This window comes from Crocuta crocuta, unplaced genomic scaffold (assembly GCF_008692635.1).
Source record: "Crocuta crocuta isolate KB4526 unplaced genomic scaffold, BGI_CrCroc_1.0 scaffold271, whole genome shotgun sequence".
Lineage (NCBI taxonomy): Eukaryota > Metazoa > Chordata > Mammalia > Carnivora > Hyaenidae > Crocuta > Crocuta crocuta.
Window position 1 is genome coordinate 5461458 of NW_027527824.1, and position 18600 is coordinate 5480057.

Here is an 18600-nt window from a genome sequence, read left to right on the forward strand (position 1 = left end):
CTCTAGAGAGGACAGCTGAATGGCTGGGGATGGAGGCAGCGGGAGACCTTTCATTGCATATTTAAACCAAGTAAATTATGACACGTGCAAGAAGTAAACAAAAATTAAAACTTTAAAAAATAATATTCAAATAGAGGGGGTTATTTGATCTTTTCAATTTTCTTTTACAGAAAAATAACCCCCCAATAGGTGGCGCTCCTGCAACACCGTACCTATTTTTATTGTCCTTTAATTTGATTTTATTTTGAGAAAAATCCGAATTTGTTCTGATTGCCTTTCTTCTCCATTTGTCACCTTTGGGAAACTTGAATCTAGATTTAGGGGTGAAAGTCTCTGTCAGGAGTGCTCCAAAACGTATTGCTCTGTTCCTGAGACATATCCAGAAGGGAGGACACCTGGATCAAAAAAAGAAAAATTGGAGTGGGTTCAGAAAACCGAAAAATGCTTGGGTCTTGTTTTCCTGATAGAAACTTTTCCTGATTGATTGATTCAGAACTTCTGATTGATTGATTGATTGAAAGTTAATATAGTTCAGTGGCTCTTAACAGAGAGTGATTTTGCTCTGGAGGAGACACTTGAAATATCTAGAGATATTTTTCTTTTAAGTATTTTAATGTTTATTTATTTTTGAGAGAGAGAGAGAGCAAGGTAGGGGCAGAAAGAGAGGGAGACACAGAATCCAAAGTAGACTCCAGGCTCTGAGCAGTCAGCACAGAGCCCGACGTGGGGCTCAAACCCACGAACCGCGAGATCATGACCTGAGCCAAAGTTGGATGCTTATCCGACTAAGCCACCCAGGCACCTCTATCTGGAGATATTTTATATTGTAACATCTGGGGGTGCTACTGGCATCTGGTGGATAGAGGCCAGCATTACTAAAAACCTTACGATGCACAGAGCAATCCTCCCACCACAGAGAATTATCAGTCACCTGCTCGCCCCTAAGCTTAGAGCTGCTTGGGGAAAGGAGATAGACTTGGTAGCAGTTGGAAGGGCCGGTAAAGGAAAGATAATTTCTTAGAATTGGTGTAGAAGGACACACCTACTTCGAATCCTGAGTTCAAGGTTTCCTCAGTTGTTTTCCTTGAAGGTGGCTGTAATGGTCATTTTCCCGATCCTTGAGGGGCTAAAAATGACAGCATAGTCATAAACTCATTTTCCCTCCTCCTCTATGAATTAATTTGATGCGTATTTATTGAATGCTTTTTCATGCACAAGGCTTTGGACTGGGTGCTTCCCTGTCCTGGGGGTGGAGAGAGGAAAAGGGGGAAGGGAGGCTCTGTATATAGTTTCTTTGTGTGTCCCTCTCTGTGTTCTTCAACTTTTTCTCACTAGATCCTACCTCAGTCTTTCTCAACCCTTCTTTTTCTTTCGCCCATTGTACTCAAAGGGTAACTATGCAATCATCTGGCATGCCCTAAGCGGTTCCTTATCTGTATAGTATCCTCCAGATAACTTGCCCCCGTCTCCAAATTTTACCCCAAATTGTAGCAATGTCTCTTTCATTCCCCCTTCGCTTACCTGGTAGAGCTGGTCATTGGACAACAGAGTTTGCTTGTCTGAAGCTGCACAAAAAATAAAATACGCAAGGTAGAATGGCTAATACATTGGGTTCTGTTCACACACTAGAGTACTAGGTGGCAGTAAGAATTAGTGAAGTACATCTACATACGAGAACACGGATAGATCTCACAAGCATGTTTTGTGGTAAAAGAAACACACATGAGTACTTGCTGTATAAGTCCACCGACATAAGGAGTAAAACCAGGCAAAATTAATCAATGTTGTTAGAAGTCAGGATGGTGCCCACTTTGAGGGCTAAGGAAAGGCTGGAATTGACCACGGAGGGGGCTTCCAGGGTTTTGGTAATAGTCTTTGTCTTTTTTTTTTTTTAATTTTTTTTAATGTTTTATTTATTTCTAGGAGAGAGAGAGAGACAGCGTGAGCAGGGGAGGGTCAGAGAGAGAGGGAGTCACAGACTGAAACAGACTCCAGGCTCTGAGCTGGCAGTCAGCACAGAGCCCGACGTGGGGCTCGAACCCACGAACCGCGAGATCATGACCTAAGCGAAAGTCGGATGCTTAACCGACTAAGCCACCTAGGCGCCCCGGTAATAGTCTTTGTCTTAAACTGGGTGTTGGATTCATGAGTGGGTTTGCTTTACTTAGCTGTATGCTTGTCATTCATGCATTTTTCAGTATGTAGGTTTTCCTACAATAAAGAGTTTTTGAAAACACGGAGGAAAATCAGAGGGAGGTGGATCCTGGGACAGGTATGTATGCTGTGAAAACAACAGTGTCCTTTTCACGCAATTGTGTGCATCCTCAATGCCTGCCTACCTTGCCTCTTCTATTGGGCCTATGTTGGTAGGAAAGAACCTGAGGGTCCTGGGTGGTCTCATCTCTCATTCAAGAACATTCTTTTTTACCTCTTGACTGGCGAACTCCATCCTGTCCAGCAATGAAGTAGACCCCAACAGCAAGGAGGAAAATGCTGATGATTTCAGCAAAGACAAAGCCGGATACAGTGGCTGCGTCTAGTTCAATGCACTTGTGACACACTGTGGGGAAAGAGAAGGACGAGCCTCCTTCAGGGTGTGAAAGTGGTTCTTCTGAATCTTTTTCTCTTGCCTACAAGCGATAATGCCTATATTCAGGGTAGCAGACTCCTCTGTGCATGGTACGGTAAGGGAATTGCCTGGGAAGATCCCTTCACTTAACAACACAATACTTCTTGATATCCTTCCGTGCCCCAGGTGTCCTGGGGAAGCCCATGTAGTCTTACCACCAGGAACTATATGAAATAGAAGGAAGATCAGATCCTCTTCTCCGTGGTCAACTGCCTTCTACATTTCTTTCCTGCTCACCATGTAATCTCCTCTGTCTCCCCTAGCGACACCAACTCAGTTTATAGCAGTAATAGTTGACTGCCCCAATCCGTGGGGGCCCATCCAAAATCAATCCAGGCTTTATAGGACCGGTTATGCTTTTCCAAGAAGATTGGGGGAACTATCTTGTGATATTCAAAAAGAGGCAAGCTGAGATTAAGAGAACGAGAGCTGTTTAGTGTCTATTTCCATACTCACTTGGGGCAGGAAGCTCACCACAACAGCAAGCACTGATTAATTGCACAACAAACAAAGTGAAGGGGATTACATACTTCTGAAATATACTTGGAGTGGTCTTGAATGGTTCTTGGATCCTTGACACCAATATATCCCTTGAGGGTCCTTGATACTGCTTCCCAGGTTCTGCATATTTTTATTCTTTTTGTGGAGATTTATTTCCTGCCCATCTTTAAACCATTTGAGATTTTCATCTTTTAAGTCACAAGTCAGAACTACCGAACCATCTTCTCGATTGCCATCTACTCTTACCACAGGAATTTCTGAAAAGGGAAAAGCCATGGCCTGTTAAGGATCTTTTTCCTCTGAAATTCTCCTTGCCCCGGGGGATCAGGACAAGACCATTACTACAGCAGTGCTTCTCAAACTTTACTGTGCACATGGACCACATGGGGATCTAGTTAGAATTTCAGGTTCCATTTAGTAGTTCCGGGAAGGGGTTGAAATGTGGCATTTCTAACATGCTCCCAGGTGGCAACTAATGCTGTTGGTTCATGGGTCCCACTTTGAATAGTGCCTAGCTGCTAGTGTCCTGTTTCTACTCCAAGAACTAGAGAATTAATCGCTTAGCTACAGGAATACTGCCCAGAATGGTCATGACTGGCTACTCATCTGGTTGACCACGGGAGATTTGCTATTTATTATTCATCATCCCATCCCTTCTGTCACTCACTCCGGTAGGACCACTACGCTAGGAGCCATACTTCCATGAATTTCCTCAGAGTTTGAGGATAGAAAGAAGCCATACACCCTACCTTGTTTCGACTGGGCCATGGTACCTGTAGGGATAGAAGAGAGAGAGAGAGAGAGAGGATTAGCTGAGCTAGAGTTGTTCAGATGCCCTGAGGTAGCATTTCCATGGTCATTCGAGGCCAAGATAGAGAGAGATCTTAACTATGAGAGTGGACACATATTTATACTTACTTCACCGAGTTGTAGCCTAAGTCACCAAATTGAATTCAGGGTGCTGTATAATAATTTGTCTGGTGTTTGTGCTGAATTCCTGGGAGGGTGTTTCTAAAGCCTTGGAATTTCATGAGTGATAGGATTGTCTGTTATTCTTGGTGGGCTTTTGGACCGTATATGAATTTATGCTAATGAGATGACTCAGGATGAGGCTAGTCAAGAGCCATGTAATCTAGGACTTTGAGCTCTGGAAGGAAAGGGGGCTGGAGAGTGAGTTCAATCACATGGCCAATGATTCAATCAATTATACACCTGTGTCACGAAATCCCAATAAAAACTCAGTGCAGAGGTACCTGGGTGGCTCATTCAGTTGAACGTCCAGCTCTTGATTTGGGGTGGGGTCATGATTCCAGGGTAGTGAGATTGAGCCTCAAGTTAGGTAGGCTCTGTGCTGAGCAGAGAGCCTGCTCGAGACTCTCTCTCTCTCCCTCTGCCCCTCTCCCATGCTCACACGCTCTCTCTCTGTTGCAAATAAATAAATTGAAAAAAACCCCCAAAACCTCAGTGTAGCTTCCTTGTTGGTGAACTCATTTGCGTACAAAGAGGGTGATGTATTCTGATTCCACAGGGAGAAGGCACAGAAGTGCTGTGTTTGGGGCCCTCTCAGACCTTACTTTATGTGCTTCTTCATGGAAAATCCCAATTTTATTTTTTTTATAATAAAACTGTAATAGTAAATATGGCACTTTCCTGAGTTCCATGAGTTGTTCTAACATATTATCAAATCTGGGAAACCCTCCAGATTTGTACCGAGTTTGTCAGAACTGTAGATGGTATGGGAACCTCTGAACTTGTGTCTGGAATTTAAAGTGAGGGCAGTCTTGTTGGGGACAGTGCCTTAACCAGTGGTCTGATATTAACTCTGGATGGTTAGCAGCAGAACGGTATTGCAATATACATAAGAGTATTGCCTGTATAGTCTGGAATGTTCTGCTTTTTTAGCAGCTAAAGTTCTGGCAAAAAGTAGGCTTACACCAACTAAAGAACTTTTTTTTTCTAAATGTTTTATTTCTGAGAGAGAGAGGCTGCGTGAGCAGGGGAGTCTCAGAGAGAGGGAGATACAGAATCTGAAGACAGGCTCCAGGCTCTGAGCTAGCCGTCAGCACAGAGCCTGACACGGGGCTCGAACCCACAAACTGTGAGATCATGACCTGAGCCGAAGTCGGACACTTAACCGGCTGAGCCACGCAGGTGCCCCAAGACCTTTAAAAAAAAAAAAAAAAAAAGCTTATTTATTTATTTATTTTGAGAGAGTGAGAAAGACTGAGCAGGGGAGGGGCAGAGAGAGGGAGAGAGAGAGTCCCAAGCAAGCTCTGCACTAATAGCATGGAGCCCAGCCTGGGGTTCAGTCCCATGAACTGTGAGATCATGATCTGAGCCAAAATCAAGAGTCAGATGCTTAACTGACTGAGCCACCCATCCGCTCCTACACTAAGTAAAGACTTTTTAAAGTACATATTTCTAGAATCCTTAGCCTTGGTGATTCATTTTTTGTAGAAACCCTGGATGTCATAAGGGAGGTAGGTATTCAATAGCCCTCAGATCTGTCTCAAAACTCAGGAGTTGTATGGTAAATGTACTACAGAGCACTAGCACTGGAATTCAACTCAACTGAATTTAATACAAACATTTACTAAGCACTGTTATGTACCTGACATATCAGTGTGGAAAAAAAAGAGTGGCAATACAAGAACTAATTTGCTGCTTCCAAAAGGTTTACAATGAAGTAGAAAAAACAAACATGTATGTAGTTAATATAATAGAATTTAGGGGCGCCTGGGTGGTTCAGTTGGTTGAGTGTCCGACTTCGGCTCAGGTCATGATCTCGCGGTTTGTGGGTTCGAGCCCCGCATTGGGCTCTATGCTGACAGCTAGCTCAGAGCCTGGAGCCTGTCTTCAGATTCTGTGTTTTCCTCTCTCTCTGACCCTCCCCTGTTCACGCTATTTCTCTCTGACTCTCAAAAGTAAATAAAAAACATTAAAAAAATAGAATTTATAAATCATCTTTAGTACTTATAGGAATGCATATGAAAGGGGGTAGAAGCTACTGATTTTGCCCAAGAGTGAGGGACAGGGAAACCTTAGAAGAGAAGGTGACATTTGGTTGGGCCTCGAAGAATGATTAGGAATTCACTAGACAGAGAAGAGTATTCTGGGGAGAATTCTGGAGAAAAGAATAGCAGAGCAAAGACACATGTTGGAAAAGGACAGAGAGGTTGTGTGTCTAGAGGTAGAGCGTGTGATGGGGACAGATGGTGTGAATCCAAGTACGATGAGAAAAAAATATGATGGGAAACAGTTGGAAGAAGTCAGCTGTTTTAGAACTTCTAGCAGGACTGAACTGATTAGTACTATTTAAATTTTTTTAAATGTTTTATTTATTTCTGAGAGAGAGAGAGAGAGGCAGTGTGAGCAGGGGAGGGTCAGAGAGAGACAGAGAGAGAGAGAGATACAGAATCTGAAGAGAGATACAGAATCTCCAGGCTCTAATCTAGCTGTCAGCACAGAGCCCGACACAAAGCTCGAACCCATGAACCATGAGATCATGACCTGAGCTGAAGTTGAACGCTTAACTGACTGAGCCACCCAGGCGCCCCTGAACCGATTAGTACTAGTGCCTAGTACAGAATGTGGAACATGGTAGGAGCTTGATATTTGTTAAATGAGTGCATGAATGGATGGATGAGTGAATTAAAAAAAAAAAGAAAAATAGAAAGCAAGACAAACTATTAAGAAGATTTCTTGCTAGCCATTCTTCCTGACCACTTGGCCACCATGGGAGGGACAAAGAGGTCCTTCATTCTAACTCAGATTCTATAGGAGAGAGGATCCAAGTGATTGCTGACATCTTTTAATTTTGCTTCTCTGAGTCTTAGTCCTTTTTAGGGTTTGAGAGCTCACGTAGTCACATTTCCTAGGTTGACTAGTAAGAGAACAGAGCCCCAGAAAGGAGGCATTGTCCAAGTTCACACTGCTCACTGGTGGCTGAGCTGGATCCAGAGCTCGTTTCTGTTGCTGAACCCAGGGCTCTTTTTGCTATTATCCAGCTGCCTCACACAGGATTTCAGCCTTACCCCTCAACCTGTGTCATCTTTAGCTGGCTCTTCTTCCATTCTCCACTGAAATCATTCTAAACTCTCACTGTCTTCTTCAAGTCCCCCACTCAGCCATCAGCCAGCTCAGTTTCAGGAGATGGCATTGCCTTCTACTTCGTTCACTGAGAACATAGATACCGTAATGACCTCTGGCTTCCTTTCCATCTACATGGCTACCAATGGCCAAAGCTCTTTTCCTTCCTCCTCATTTCAGAGGGTAAGGTTGCCTTCTCCTCTGAGTCCTTCAGCCCACTCTTGACTCCATCCTTCCAACATCAACTCCAGGATCTTGCTCTATTATCTTTTCCTTTAGCCTAGAAATGTGCTCAAATTTCTCTCACACTCAAAAATATTTAATCTTAGACCCTATTTCCTTTTCTACTTACCACTTAAACTCTTCTCATCCAAACATCTTTAAGGAATAATCTGTACTTGGTGCACTTTATCACTTGCCCTTTATCTTCTACATCTTTCTTTCTTTCTTTTTTTTTAATGTTTATTTATTTTTGAGACAGACAGAGCGTGAGCAGGGGAAGGGCAGAGAGAAAGAGAGAGACACAGAATCTGAAGCAGGCTCCAGGCTCTGAGCTGTCAGCACAGAGCCCGACATGGGGCTCGAACCCACGGACCACGAGATCATGACCTGAGCTGAAGTCGGACGCTTAACCGACTGAGCCACCCAGGCGCCCCTACATCTTTCTTTTTTTAAAAAAATGTTTTATTTATTTCTGAGAGAGAGAGAGAGAGAGAGAGCAAGTGAGCGAGCAGAGGAGGGTCAGAGAGAGAAAGAAAGATACAGAATCTGAAACAGGCTCCAGGCTCTGAGCTAGCTGTCAGCACAGAGCCCGATGTAGGGCTTGAACCCATGAATCATGAGATCATGACCTGAGATGAAGTCAGACACCCAACTGACTGAGCCACTCAGGTGCCCCTCTTCTACATCTTTCTATCCAATTTCCACTCATACTGCCCCTCTGAAACTGTTATAAATCATGCATGGTTCTTCCTTATTTTGCCAGATACCACAGATGTAAACTTTTAAATGTATTTTGTCAGAAGACCTCTCTATAATATTTCATACTCTTGGTGATTCTTTCCTTCTGGAAGCTCATTACTCCCTGGTTTTCTATGGTATTGCACTCATCTGGTTATTCTAGCTCTTTGATCATCTCTTATGTCTTCTTGAGACGTGTTTCTCTAATGACCCTTTAAAAGTTAATATCTTCTTATTTCCATCTTCACCCCCTCTTTTTTGGGGATCTCACATAGTACTTGTGTGTGACTTCAACAACCTTTGTGGTTTTAGCCGCCCCCAGTACGTGGAGAACCATCTCTAGTCCTCATTCCAGGCACTGACACAGTTCATCTACTTCCTGTTGTTTATTTCCAACTGCATGTTCATAGAGGCACCTTATATTGCACCTTACATTCAATCTGGTGACCCTGAAGTTTATCTCTCCAGTTAGACTATAAGCTCGCTGGGGAAGAGGTTGTTATTCATCCTTACCTCCTTCTAGCCTGTTATGTAATAGGATCACACTCATAAATCCTTGACCAGTTGACCAACTGACCAACTAAGTGAGCAAATGCCTTATTGGTCTGTCTGTTCCTAACTCCAGCTCTGAGTTAAGGAACACATACTTTTTCTTTTCGGGCTTCTGCCCTGTGCCCTTTTGGGCTGCATTCAACCTAAGATGGCGGCATCCGGGTCCTCTCTCTAGCCTGTAAAGTCTCCTATTTTCATTTCTTAAGAGACAAGACTCCATATCTACCACGGGATGCCACTTCTCTCTGGTAAACAACAGTAAGAGGCTTCATTTTTGCCCTTCCTTCTTAGAATTCTAATGTGATAGCTCAGGTGGGCTTGAGGCTAGAAATCCGAATATTCTCTTCCCCTGAGCCTTTTTCCAGGCTGCCAGAACCCCTTACCTTGAAGAAGAGTGAGGGCCAGGATGAGGCCAGCCAGATGCTTCCCCTGCTCCATGTCAGTCTCTGTCTTATCCCTGCAGAAGCACTAAGCAACTCCTAGAAGCCAGCTAGCCTGCTGAGCAGCTAGTCTAGCTCCGCCCAGCATCCTTCAGGCTGGGGCCCCTGAGAGACAGCATGAATCTGAGCCTCCACCCTCTGCTTGAAATGTGGGCAGAAGGGGGGCCTCAGCAGGGCCGCAGGTGCAGATGTACCTTGCTTTTCTGTTAAGGGGTGGAGGGCGGGATGTGGCAAGAGGGAGAGGAAGAGAGTGCTGGATCCCCATCTCATGGACAGCTTGCATAGGGAAATCCCTTGGGCTCTGGGTAGGCGCTGGCCGGGGCCCCTTACTTCGTGAGAGAGGTAAACGTCTCTGCCACAACCTGTTGGTAGGATCTCAGCCAGTTGTTGCTCATTCCTCTTTGCTGTTGCTACAGCTGAGGAATTTAGGTGGGAACGCTCGAGTGCTCAGGGCTGCAGGTCAGAACGCGAACCCACCTCAGTCCAGGCCCTTGCTCAGGAACTTTTCACTGCTCTTTTGAGACAAGATCATCCCCCAAAAAGTGTCTGCCTGGAAGAGAGTAGGAAGGATAATTGCAGTAAGACAGGCCATATGTTTCCAAGGGCCAGAGCCTGAGCTGGGTTTCCAGAATGTCAGGGTTCATCTCCCTCAGCTGGTCCAGTCTGTGAGTCCACAAACATGTACAGAGATCTCGTTATATGCCGGCCACAAGCCAGGTGTTGGAGGTACAGAAGGTAACAACAAAACTCATGCTATCTCTGCCCTCAGGTAAATTATAGTCCAACTCCGGCAATGTAGAGAGTTTGGATCCCCAGAAGCCACAGGGGGAAAAGTCTACCTGGGTCCTGGGGAGGCTCGCTCTGCCTGAGTCAATCATATTGTTATTAATAACTTCCTCTTACTGAGCAAATACTATGTGTCAGGCACCATGCAAAGTTTTTGTCCAAATCATTATCGTGATACTGAGGGAAATAAACTCTGAAAAATTCCATGACTGGCGCAGGCCCAGTGGGTAGGGAGTATTAGAACTGGGATTCAAGTGTCTGGCTGGGGGCGGTGGGGGGGGGGGTTCCAAAGCCCAACCTTACTCCTGGTAAGAAGCTATTCTACTTAGTCTGGTATCCCAGGCTCCTCAAGAAGGACCTTGGGCAAGGTCCCAAGAAAGCCCAGCAATGGGAGGAAGCTTCTGGTATGGCTTATGGGATGGGGCTCACAGCTTCTCTCAAGTCTTTTGAGAGCTCGTAGTTTTCAGGTGGTGAGTGAAAGCAGTTATATTGTCAACAGAAATTCCGCAATTATTGTTTTTCACCAGTGACGCAGGCAAGAGCTTTCTAAATCTCCTTTTACTTCCTGGAGGTCTAGGCAACCTTTTCCATAGTCTCTGCTCTCCCTTCCACCTCACCCCCAAGCTCACTGTTTGGAGAAAGAGCAATTTGCACCTGCTTCCTTCCTACCCCACCCCCGGTCTACCCCTAACCTAACAGTTTCCCATCACCAACGGCAGAGAGCAGAGAAATAAGCCTTTTCTAGTTCCTCCCCCGCCTCTTGACTTTTTCCGGGTACCCATGAGTCAGTTAGGGGAGGGCATCCTCTCTCACCCTGGCTGATCATTCTGAGACCTGGGGCTATCTGCTGAATGAATTCTGCTGGAAAATGGAGCACTCCAGTTTTCTGGCTGGCCTGATACTGGCTGTCCTTCTCTCCCAAGGTAAGGCTTCCCTAGGTGGTGGGGGCATCTTGGAGAAGGGACCTGAGAGGGACATTACCACCTGGAGTGAGCTCCACTTGAAAGTCCTTCTCAATGCCAGTTTTGAGTCACAAGGCAGAGCTGTCAAGGAGAGCGGGGTTGGGATGCAGCACAGAGCTTGGGTTTGGGAAACAGGCTCTTGGCTTTGACTGACTCTAGAGAGGCATGCATGTTGCCCTTGAATGTCTTTCTAAAGGCCTTAGGCCAGAGATCTGCAGGAAATGCTGTGGTTTGCAGGGGCTTGGGCCTGGGGCTGGTAAGGGAGTCCTACTCCTTCTAAGACAGAGGGTCTCTGGGGTCTAGGGCTCTTACTCATTGGGCCATCATTTGTCACCACCAAGAGCCACGCGTGACCCAGCACTCAAGGGAAAGTTAAAGAGAAAGAGTTAAAGAAAAAGTCAACTTCAGGTTGAACAGGAAGGAGGGTAGATTTAGGGTAGTAGGCTCATCAACCCATCTGATTTGCCTCGTTTTAAAACCGATAGTCCCTTGCCCTAGAAACCTTCTCAGACTCAGGCAAACTGGGACGAATGCTTTGGGACACCCGGATTTCCACTGGAAACCAGTTCCCCATGGAAGACATGACTATAGGATGTGAGGCATCTGATGTGTCTGTCCCTCCCCGAATGCTCTCAGTTAAAACAATTCAGGGGATCTAAAAAGGCGCTGTACATATACTTCCAGCCTTTAAACGCCCTACCAGACTTGTCTTGTATGGAGCTCCAAGAATGAATTTGATAAAACTATTTTTCTGTCTCCTTCCCCCTAAGCAAGGGTAGAAAAACTAAAAATCTCTACATGGGATTTGCCCTGGGTCTCCTTCTGGATCACTGGGCTGGTAATTCAAACCAGCTTCTCCCCTACCCCAATTCAACTTCTATTTGTTCCTTATAATACCAGAAGTTTTGTTGGGGAACAAATGTGGACATCTCCAGCAAAGGAACATTCTTTGGCCTTCCGTGTTTCTTGGGTGCTTCCACAGTCTACACTCCCCTTTGAATTTCTTTCTTTTTTAATGTTTATTTATTTTTGAGAGAGAGGAAGAGTGTGAGTGGGGGAGGTGTGGGGCGGGGGTGGACAGGGGATCTGAAGCAGGCAGAGAGCCGATGCAGGGCTCAAATTCCTGAACCACGAGATCATGACCTGAGCCAAAGTCAGACGCTCAACCGACTGAGCCACGAAGGTGCCCTGAAAGTGATCCTTTTTAAGTATAAGCCTCAGCAGAATAAGGCATCTGCTAGAGATCCAATGGCTGACTCCAGTCATGGTATTTTTCCCCCCTGAGTGAGTCCCTACAAGATATCTGTGGAGGAGCTTGAGGACAAGGTGTTATTGAGTTGTAACACCAGCATCATATGGATGGAGGGAACGACGGGAACACTGCTTCGAAACGATACAAATCTGGACTTGGGAAGACGCATCCTGGACCCACGAGGAGTGTATACGTGCAAGAGGAAAGAAGAGCAAGACAAAATACATTTTATGCAAGTATATTATCGAAGTACGTGCCTTCCAGACCCTTTGGGGTGAAATGGGTAGGACCTCTGGATAAGAACTTTATAGCCAGAGGAGACTATGGTGGTCCAATCTGTTCTCCAAATGAACTTGGGTCACTCTTGTAATAGTATGAGCCAGACTTTGGAGACCTCGGAGTGAGAAAGAGCTTAGCTGATGGGAAAAAATAGTAGGGGCGTGTGACTCAAGCAGTAGAGGCTTGGTTGGGAGAAAGGTTTGGCCTGCCACCTTGTTTACATTCCTACAAAGCTGACATTACTTCTTGGCTCTCCTCAGGGATTCCTTGGGATAAAAGGTAGAGGTGGATGTATGTAGCAGGGGCATCAGCAGGGCTTTCTCCAAGGGTCTTACCGAACTTTGGGTCTTGGTGTGAGAGATCTCGGAGGTACCCTAGGGAGGCAGAGATCGTTCCCTGGTCTTGAAGCCTCCTCTCCTCCCCACAGTGTGTCAGAACTGTGTGGAGCTGGACTCAGGCACCCTGGCTGGCATCATCATCACGGACATAATCGCCACAATTCTCCTCGCTTTGGGGGTCTATTGCTTTGCAGGACACGAGACTGGAAGGCTCTCTAAGGGTAAGTAGGAGGGACAAAGTGTGCATGCATATGTGCACATGTATGTTGTGGGTGTGAGTGTGCCCCGGCTAAGCATGGGGCTGGCGTGGGTTGTGTCTCATCCCGGAGCTGCCCTTGGAATCTTTCAAGGACTCCTAAGCCTGGTTCCGGGAAGACCTGTGCCCGGCTCACTCATGCAGACTTCCAAGGATGTCCTGCAGTGTTCGTGGGGTCTCACAGTCCCCTCCTCCTAGGCTTCTGATGACTCTTTTTTCCTGTTCTTCTAGCCGCTGACACTCAAACTCTCCTGGGAAATGACCAGCTCTACCAGGTGAGCCCTGAAGGGAGAAGAGCCACGAATGGGGGAGAGTTTGGGGGGATGGGGAGTCTGATGCTATGTGCTCTGTGAATGGTTGAAGGGTCCTGGTGGGCAACTCATCACTGGGGGGGAGTGTGGGAGCTGGAAAGCTCAGGCAGGAGCTGTCATCTTTGGGGTCTGCTGGGGTCCTCTCTGGGAGAATCCTGACATTGCCTGCCTCACTCTTCCCCCTTCTCACCTCCTAGCCCCTTCGAGATCGGAATGATGCCCAGTACAGTCATCTTGGTGAAAACTGGTCTCGGAAGAAGTGAACCTGAGGCTGGTGGCTTCTAGGAGTGTCAGCTATCGACTGTGCCTTCTTTCCTTGCTCGGCCAATAAAGATGTCTTCTCTCACTCAGCAGGTGCCTGGACTTTTCCAGACTGTCGGGCAAGGCACGGGTTTTGTCCTGACTCGGCTGGGTCCTTGCCCTCCCTGGCCACCTGTGTCCTTCCTTCCCTTCTTCTGTTCCTCTGCCCCAGATGGACAGTGTGATGGCAGTCTCCACCCCCTTGTGGCCCAGTGGTATTTGGGCCCGGTGGGGGGTGCTCCCTGGGTGCAGACCTGCTCCATCACACTGCCTCAGCTATCTGTTGCCCCCAGCCTCCCATTACAACCCCATAAGGGCTTTGGCTTCCTCACCACAGCTGAGGGCAGGCTGCTATGTTTAGAGACCTAGCCACACAGAAGTTTCCATGACATCGTAAGCAGAGGAGGTGGAAACATCAAGGGCCCAGGAGACTATTTCTTATCAAGAGGTGCAGAGCGTGTATGACAAAGTCCCACTTCTGCCAAGGGGCTGGCTCTGGCTCTATGACCCGCACGGAGTGGTAGCCCCTAGCTGCAAGAAGGTTTCAACCTTCAAGACCCTTTCTTTCCTCCTGAATAGAAGGTACCATTCACCTTTCTTTTCTCAGAACCTGTCCCTGTGCCGTCCTGTCCCTGTCTTCTGCATCAGAAACCAACTAACATCAGAAACTCATCAGTGATCAGAATGCATTATTCCTCTTCACCCACTTGGAAAGCTGGAATTTGAGAGTGGGCAGGTGCCTGGGATGTTTTCAATAGATGTCATCTTCAGCTAGTGCTTAGTGGTGGTTCTGAAGCCTTGGGAGCCTGAGAGATTTATTAAAAATATAGACCCTTGGGCCCCCCTCGACGAATGTGGCCCCCAGGTGATTCTGAAGCACCTCCAGTGCAGAGAGTCTCTGGTTTAGAGGGAGAGCTGAGGCCTCTGACTCTTTTGTGTCCTTTATGCTCATTCCTGTCCACCATAGGGGCAACCCCTTCCTTTTGTTCCCAGAGTTCGAGTCATTGGAAGAACTTCAGGACAGTTTAATAAGAGTGGGAGTTTCCTAGACCAGGGTTCCCAAAGGAGGAAAGAATTAACAGCCACACACCAGAGATCTGTGTGATTCTGACCACTATCTTCTCGAGCTCTACACAGATGGTAATTTGTTAGAGACGGAATGAACTTGCAATTTACACATGCTTGGTTCATGGTTATGGTTTATTTCTACCCTTTCCATCCCTACTACAGCAGTCCTTTGAAACCTGGCTCTGCTTTCATGTTGGATTCCCTCCGCCTTGGGCAACTTTCCCGTGGCTTCGACGGCACCACTGCTTGTACCCTTCCGATACCCCGCACACTTCTCTTGACCTTGTATTCCTCATATGCTCTCATAACCCCCCGAGACCTCTCTCCAATTCTCAACATTGAATGCACTTGGAAATCCTCTGCACTTTGGAATCTCCAGAGATTCTGATTATCTTGGGTGAAGGCATCAGGACTTTAAAAACGGCTTATGGTGATTTCAGTGTGAAGCCAAGATCGAGAAATCTGCCCTCCACCTGAGCCCTTCTGGAATCTTGTGTCCCTTTGGTTCCCTTTTTCTGTGCTTTTAAAAAATGGCTTTACTGAGGTAAACCGTGAAACACATGAAAAAAGTGCATGTGTTTAAAGTGTAAGATTTGATGTTTTGACGTATGTGTACACTTGTGAAATATCCGCACTGGAACGGTAATGAACATAGCCACCAACGTGAACAGTTTCCTTGTGCCCCTTTGCATGCAATCCCTCCCTCCTTTCTCTCCTTATCCCCCCACCCTCCAGGCAACTGCTGATCTGCTTTCTGTCATTATGGATTAGTTTTTGTTTTTCTAGATTTATATAGAAGTGTAATAATGTAACATATACCCTTTTTTGGTCTGGCTTCTTATACTTCAGCATAATTATTTTGAGATTCATACGTCTTGGTGCATCAATCAATAGTTTATTCCTTTTTACTGTCTAGTAGTATTTCATTGTATGGATATACCACAGGCTGTTCATCCATTCACCTGTTGACAATTTTTTGGGTTATTTCCTGGTTTGGGCGATTACAAATAAAGCTATGATGAACATTTACATATAAGTTATTGTGTGGTCATACGCTTTTAATTCTTTTTGAAAAAGTTTTTAATGTTTATTTATTTCTGAGAGAGAGAGACAGAGAGAGAGAGAGACAGAGTGTGAACAGGGGAGGGGCAGAGAGAGAAGGAGACAAAGAATCTGAAACAGGCTCCAGGCTCTGAGCTGTCAGAGCAGAGCCCAACATGGGGCTCGAATCCACAAACTGTGAGATCATGACCTGAGCCAAAGTTGGACACTTAACCAACTGCACTACCCAGGCGCCCCTCATATGCTTTTATTTCTGTTAGATAAAAACTCAGGAGTGGAATGGCTGAGATGCAACTTTTTAAAAAAAATTCATTTATTTACTTTGAGAGAGAGAGAGAGCGAGAGAGAGCACCCATGAGCATGTAGGGAAGGGGCAGAGAGAGACAGAGAGAGAGAGACAGAGAGACAGAGAGAACCACACGCAGGCTCTGCACTGTCGGTGTGGAGCCCCGTGTGGAGCTGAACTATGAGATTATGACCTGAGCCAAAGATGGACCCTCCACCGGCTGAGCCACCCCTGAAATACTTTTTAAAGAAAGTAATCTGGTTCTTCTAGGTCCTTTGTAGTCCCATGTGAAGTACCTTCTCAGTTACTACAAAACACCTACTGGGCTTTTGATCTGGATCCTGTCAAATTTATAGGTCAGCTTGGGGAGAATTGACTTCTTAATGATACTGACTCCTCCAATTCACAAACACGGCTTTTGTCAGATTTACCCCCTAAGTATTTTTTTTTTTTGAATCTGTATCACATTTTATTTTATTTTATTTTTTTACAAATAGTTTATTTTCAAATTAGTTTCTACATAACACCCAGTGCTCATCCCCACAAGTGCCCTCCTCCATGCCCTTCCCCCTCCCCCCCACATCCATCAGTCCTCAGTTTTTGTCAGCATTCAAGAGTCTCTCATGGTTTGCCTCTCTCCCTTTCCCCCACCATTTCCCCCCTTCTTATCCCCCTTGTTCCTCAGTTAAGTTCCTCCTAATCCTATAAGTGCAAACACATGATATTTGTCCTTCTCTGCCTGACTTATTTCGCTCAGCATAACACCTTCAAGTTCCATCCATGTTGCTACAAATGGCCAGATTTCATTCTTTCTCATTGCCATGTAGTATTCCATGGTATAGATAAACCACATCTTCTTGATCCATTCGTCTGTTGATGGACATTTAGGCTCTTTCCATGTTTTAACTATTGTGGAGAGTGCTGCTATGAACATTGGTTACCCCCTAAGTATTTTATATGGCATTTTAAAAATTTCAATTTCCAATTGTGCATTGATACTATCTAGAAATACAGTTGTTTTTGTATACTGATCCTGTACCCTGAAAACTTCCTAAGTTTACATATTAATTCTAGTAACTTCTTTTTTTTGGGTAAAGTTTGTCAGAATTTCTACACAGATGATCATATTGTTGGTAAACAAAGATAGTTTAACTACTCCATTTCCAAACAGGATGTATTTTACTTCTGTTTCTTGCCTTGTTGCAGTGGCTAGAACCTCCAGCACCATGTTGAATAGAAGTGGAGTGAGGATATTCTTGCCTTATTTGTGATCTTGGGGGGAATCATTGTCTTTCATCATTAAGTATGATATTAGCCCTAGGTTTTTTTGTTGTTTGTTTGTTTGTTTGAGTTTATGTATTTTGTTTTTTACTAATCTCTACATCCAACACGGGGCTCAAACTCATGACCCTGAGATCAAGAGTCGCATGCTCCCCCAACTGAGCCAGCCAGGCACCCTTATTTTTTATATATTATTAGATTAAGTTTGTTAAAATTTAGTGAAGAATTCTTGCATCTACTCATAAGGGATATTGATCTGCAGGGTTTTATTTTTCTCGTAGTGTCTTTGTCTGGTTTTGATATCAGCGTTTGTCATTAGGGTTCTCCAGAGAAACAGAACCAACAAGGTGTGTACGTAGGAGATGGAAGAGAGAAAAGGAAGAGAGGGAAGAGAGAAGAGACAGAGAAAGGGACTTATTTTAAGGAATTGACTCATGCATTGTGAAGGTTGGCAAGTCCAAAGTTGGCAGCAAACCAGCAGGCTGGAGACCCAGGGAAGAGCTGATGTTGCAGCTTGAGTCCCAAAGCAGCCTAGAGATGGAGAGTTCTCTCTTCCTCAGGGGACTTCAGTCTGCTCTTTCTGTAAGACCTTCAACTGATTGGATGAGGCTCACCCATCCACACTATGGAGGATAACCAGGTTTACTCAGAATCTGCTGATTTTTTTTTATTTTTTTATTTTTATTTTGTTTATTTATTTATTTATTTTTTTACAAATAGTTTATTGTCAAATTAGTTTCCACATAACACTTAGTGCTCATCCCCACAANAATCTGCTGATTTAAATATGAATCCCAAAAAATACCTTCACCACAATATCCAGGTCTGTTTGACCAAATATCTGAGTACTGTGGCTCAGCCAGACTGACATAAAAATAACCATTATACAGGATGAGTTTGGTCTCCATAGAATGAACCATAAGTATTCCCTCTTCAATTTTCTGGAAGAGCTTGTGTAGAATTGGTATTATTTCTTCCTTCAATGTTTGGTAGATTTCATTAATGAAGTCTTCTTGGTCTGGAGTTCTCTTTGTAGAAAGTTTTTTTTTAAATGTTTATTTATTTTGAGACACACACACACACACACACACACACACACACACCATGAGCTGAGAAGGAGCAGAGAGAGAGGTAGAGAGTGAGGATCCCAAGCAGGCTCCATGCTCAGTACAGAGCCAGAAACAAGGCTCGATCTCATGATCATGAGATCATGACCTGAGCCGAAATCAAGAGTCGGATGCTCAACTG

General features: G+C 45.2%; 2 protein-coding genes across 4 annotated transcripts; one reads left to right on the plus strand and one right to left on the minus strand.

Moving 5' to 3' along the window:
- Positions 1-94: 94 nt before the first annotated feature.
- On the minus strand, positions 95-9295 carry CD3G (CD3 gamma subunit of T-cell receptor complex). Of its 2 annotated transcripts, none has more exons than XM_077777282.1 (7): positions 9115-9295; positions 3880-3903; positions 3160-3387; positions 2429-2560; positions 1522-1565; positions 1047-1126; positions 95-395 (listed from the first exon to the last, which is right to left on the minus strand). In XM_077777282.1, the coding sequence occupies exons 1-6, from the start codon at positions 9167-9169 to the stop codon at positions 1061-1063; spliced, it is 549 nt and encodes a 182-aa protein (XP_077633408.1). In that variant the 5' UTR covers positions 9170-9295; the 3' UTR covers positions 95-395; positions 1047-1060. The 2 variants fall into 2 exon arrangements, with proteins under 2 accessions (XP_077633408.1, XP_077633398.1); XM_077777272.1 differs by having other exon boundaries at positions 1043-1126; positions 9115-9294.
- Positions 9296-10686: 1391 nt separating this feature from the next.
- CD3D (CD3 delta subunit of T-cell receptor complex) lies at positions 10687-15759 on the plus strand. 2 transcript variants are annotated; one of them, XR_013338332.1, is made up of 6 exons: positions 10687-10880; positions 12205-12420; positions 12878-13009; positions 13276-13319; positions 13553-13709; positions 14263-15759. XR_013338332.1 is itself a non-coding variant. In XM_077777291.1 (5 exons), exons 1-5 carry the CDS (start codon positions 10826-10828, stop codon positions 13616-13618), a joined length of 513 nt encoding a protein of 170 aa, XP_077633417.1. In that variant the 5' UTR covers positions 10687-10825; the 3' UTR covers positions 13619-15759. The 2 variants fall into 2 exon arrangements, 1 of the variants encoding a protein (XP_077633417.1); XM_077777291.1 differs by having other exon boundaries at positions 13553-15759.
- The last annotated feature ends 2841 nt before the right edge of the window (positions 15760-18600 follow it).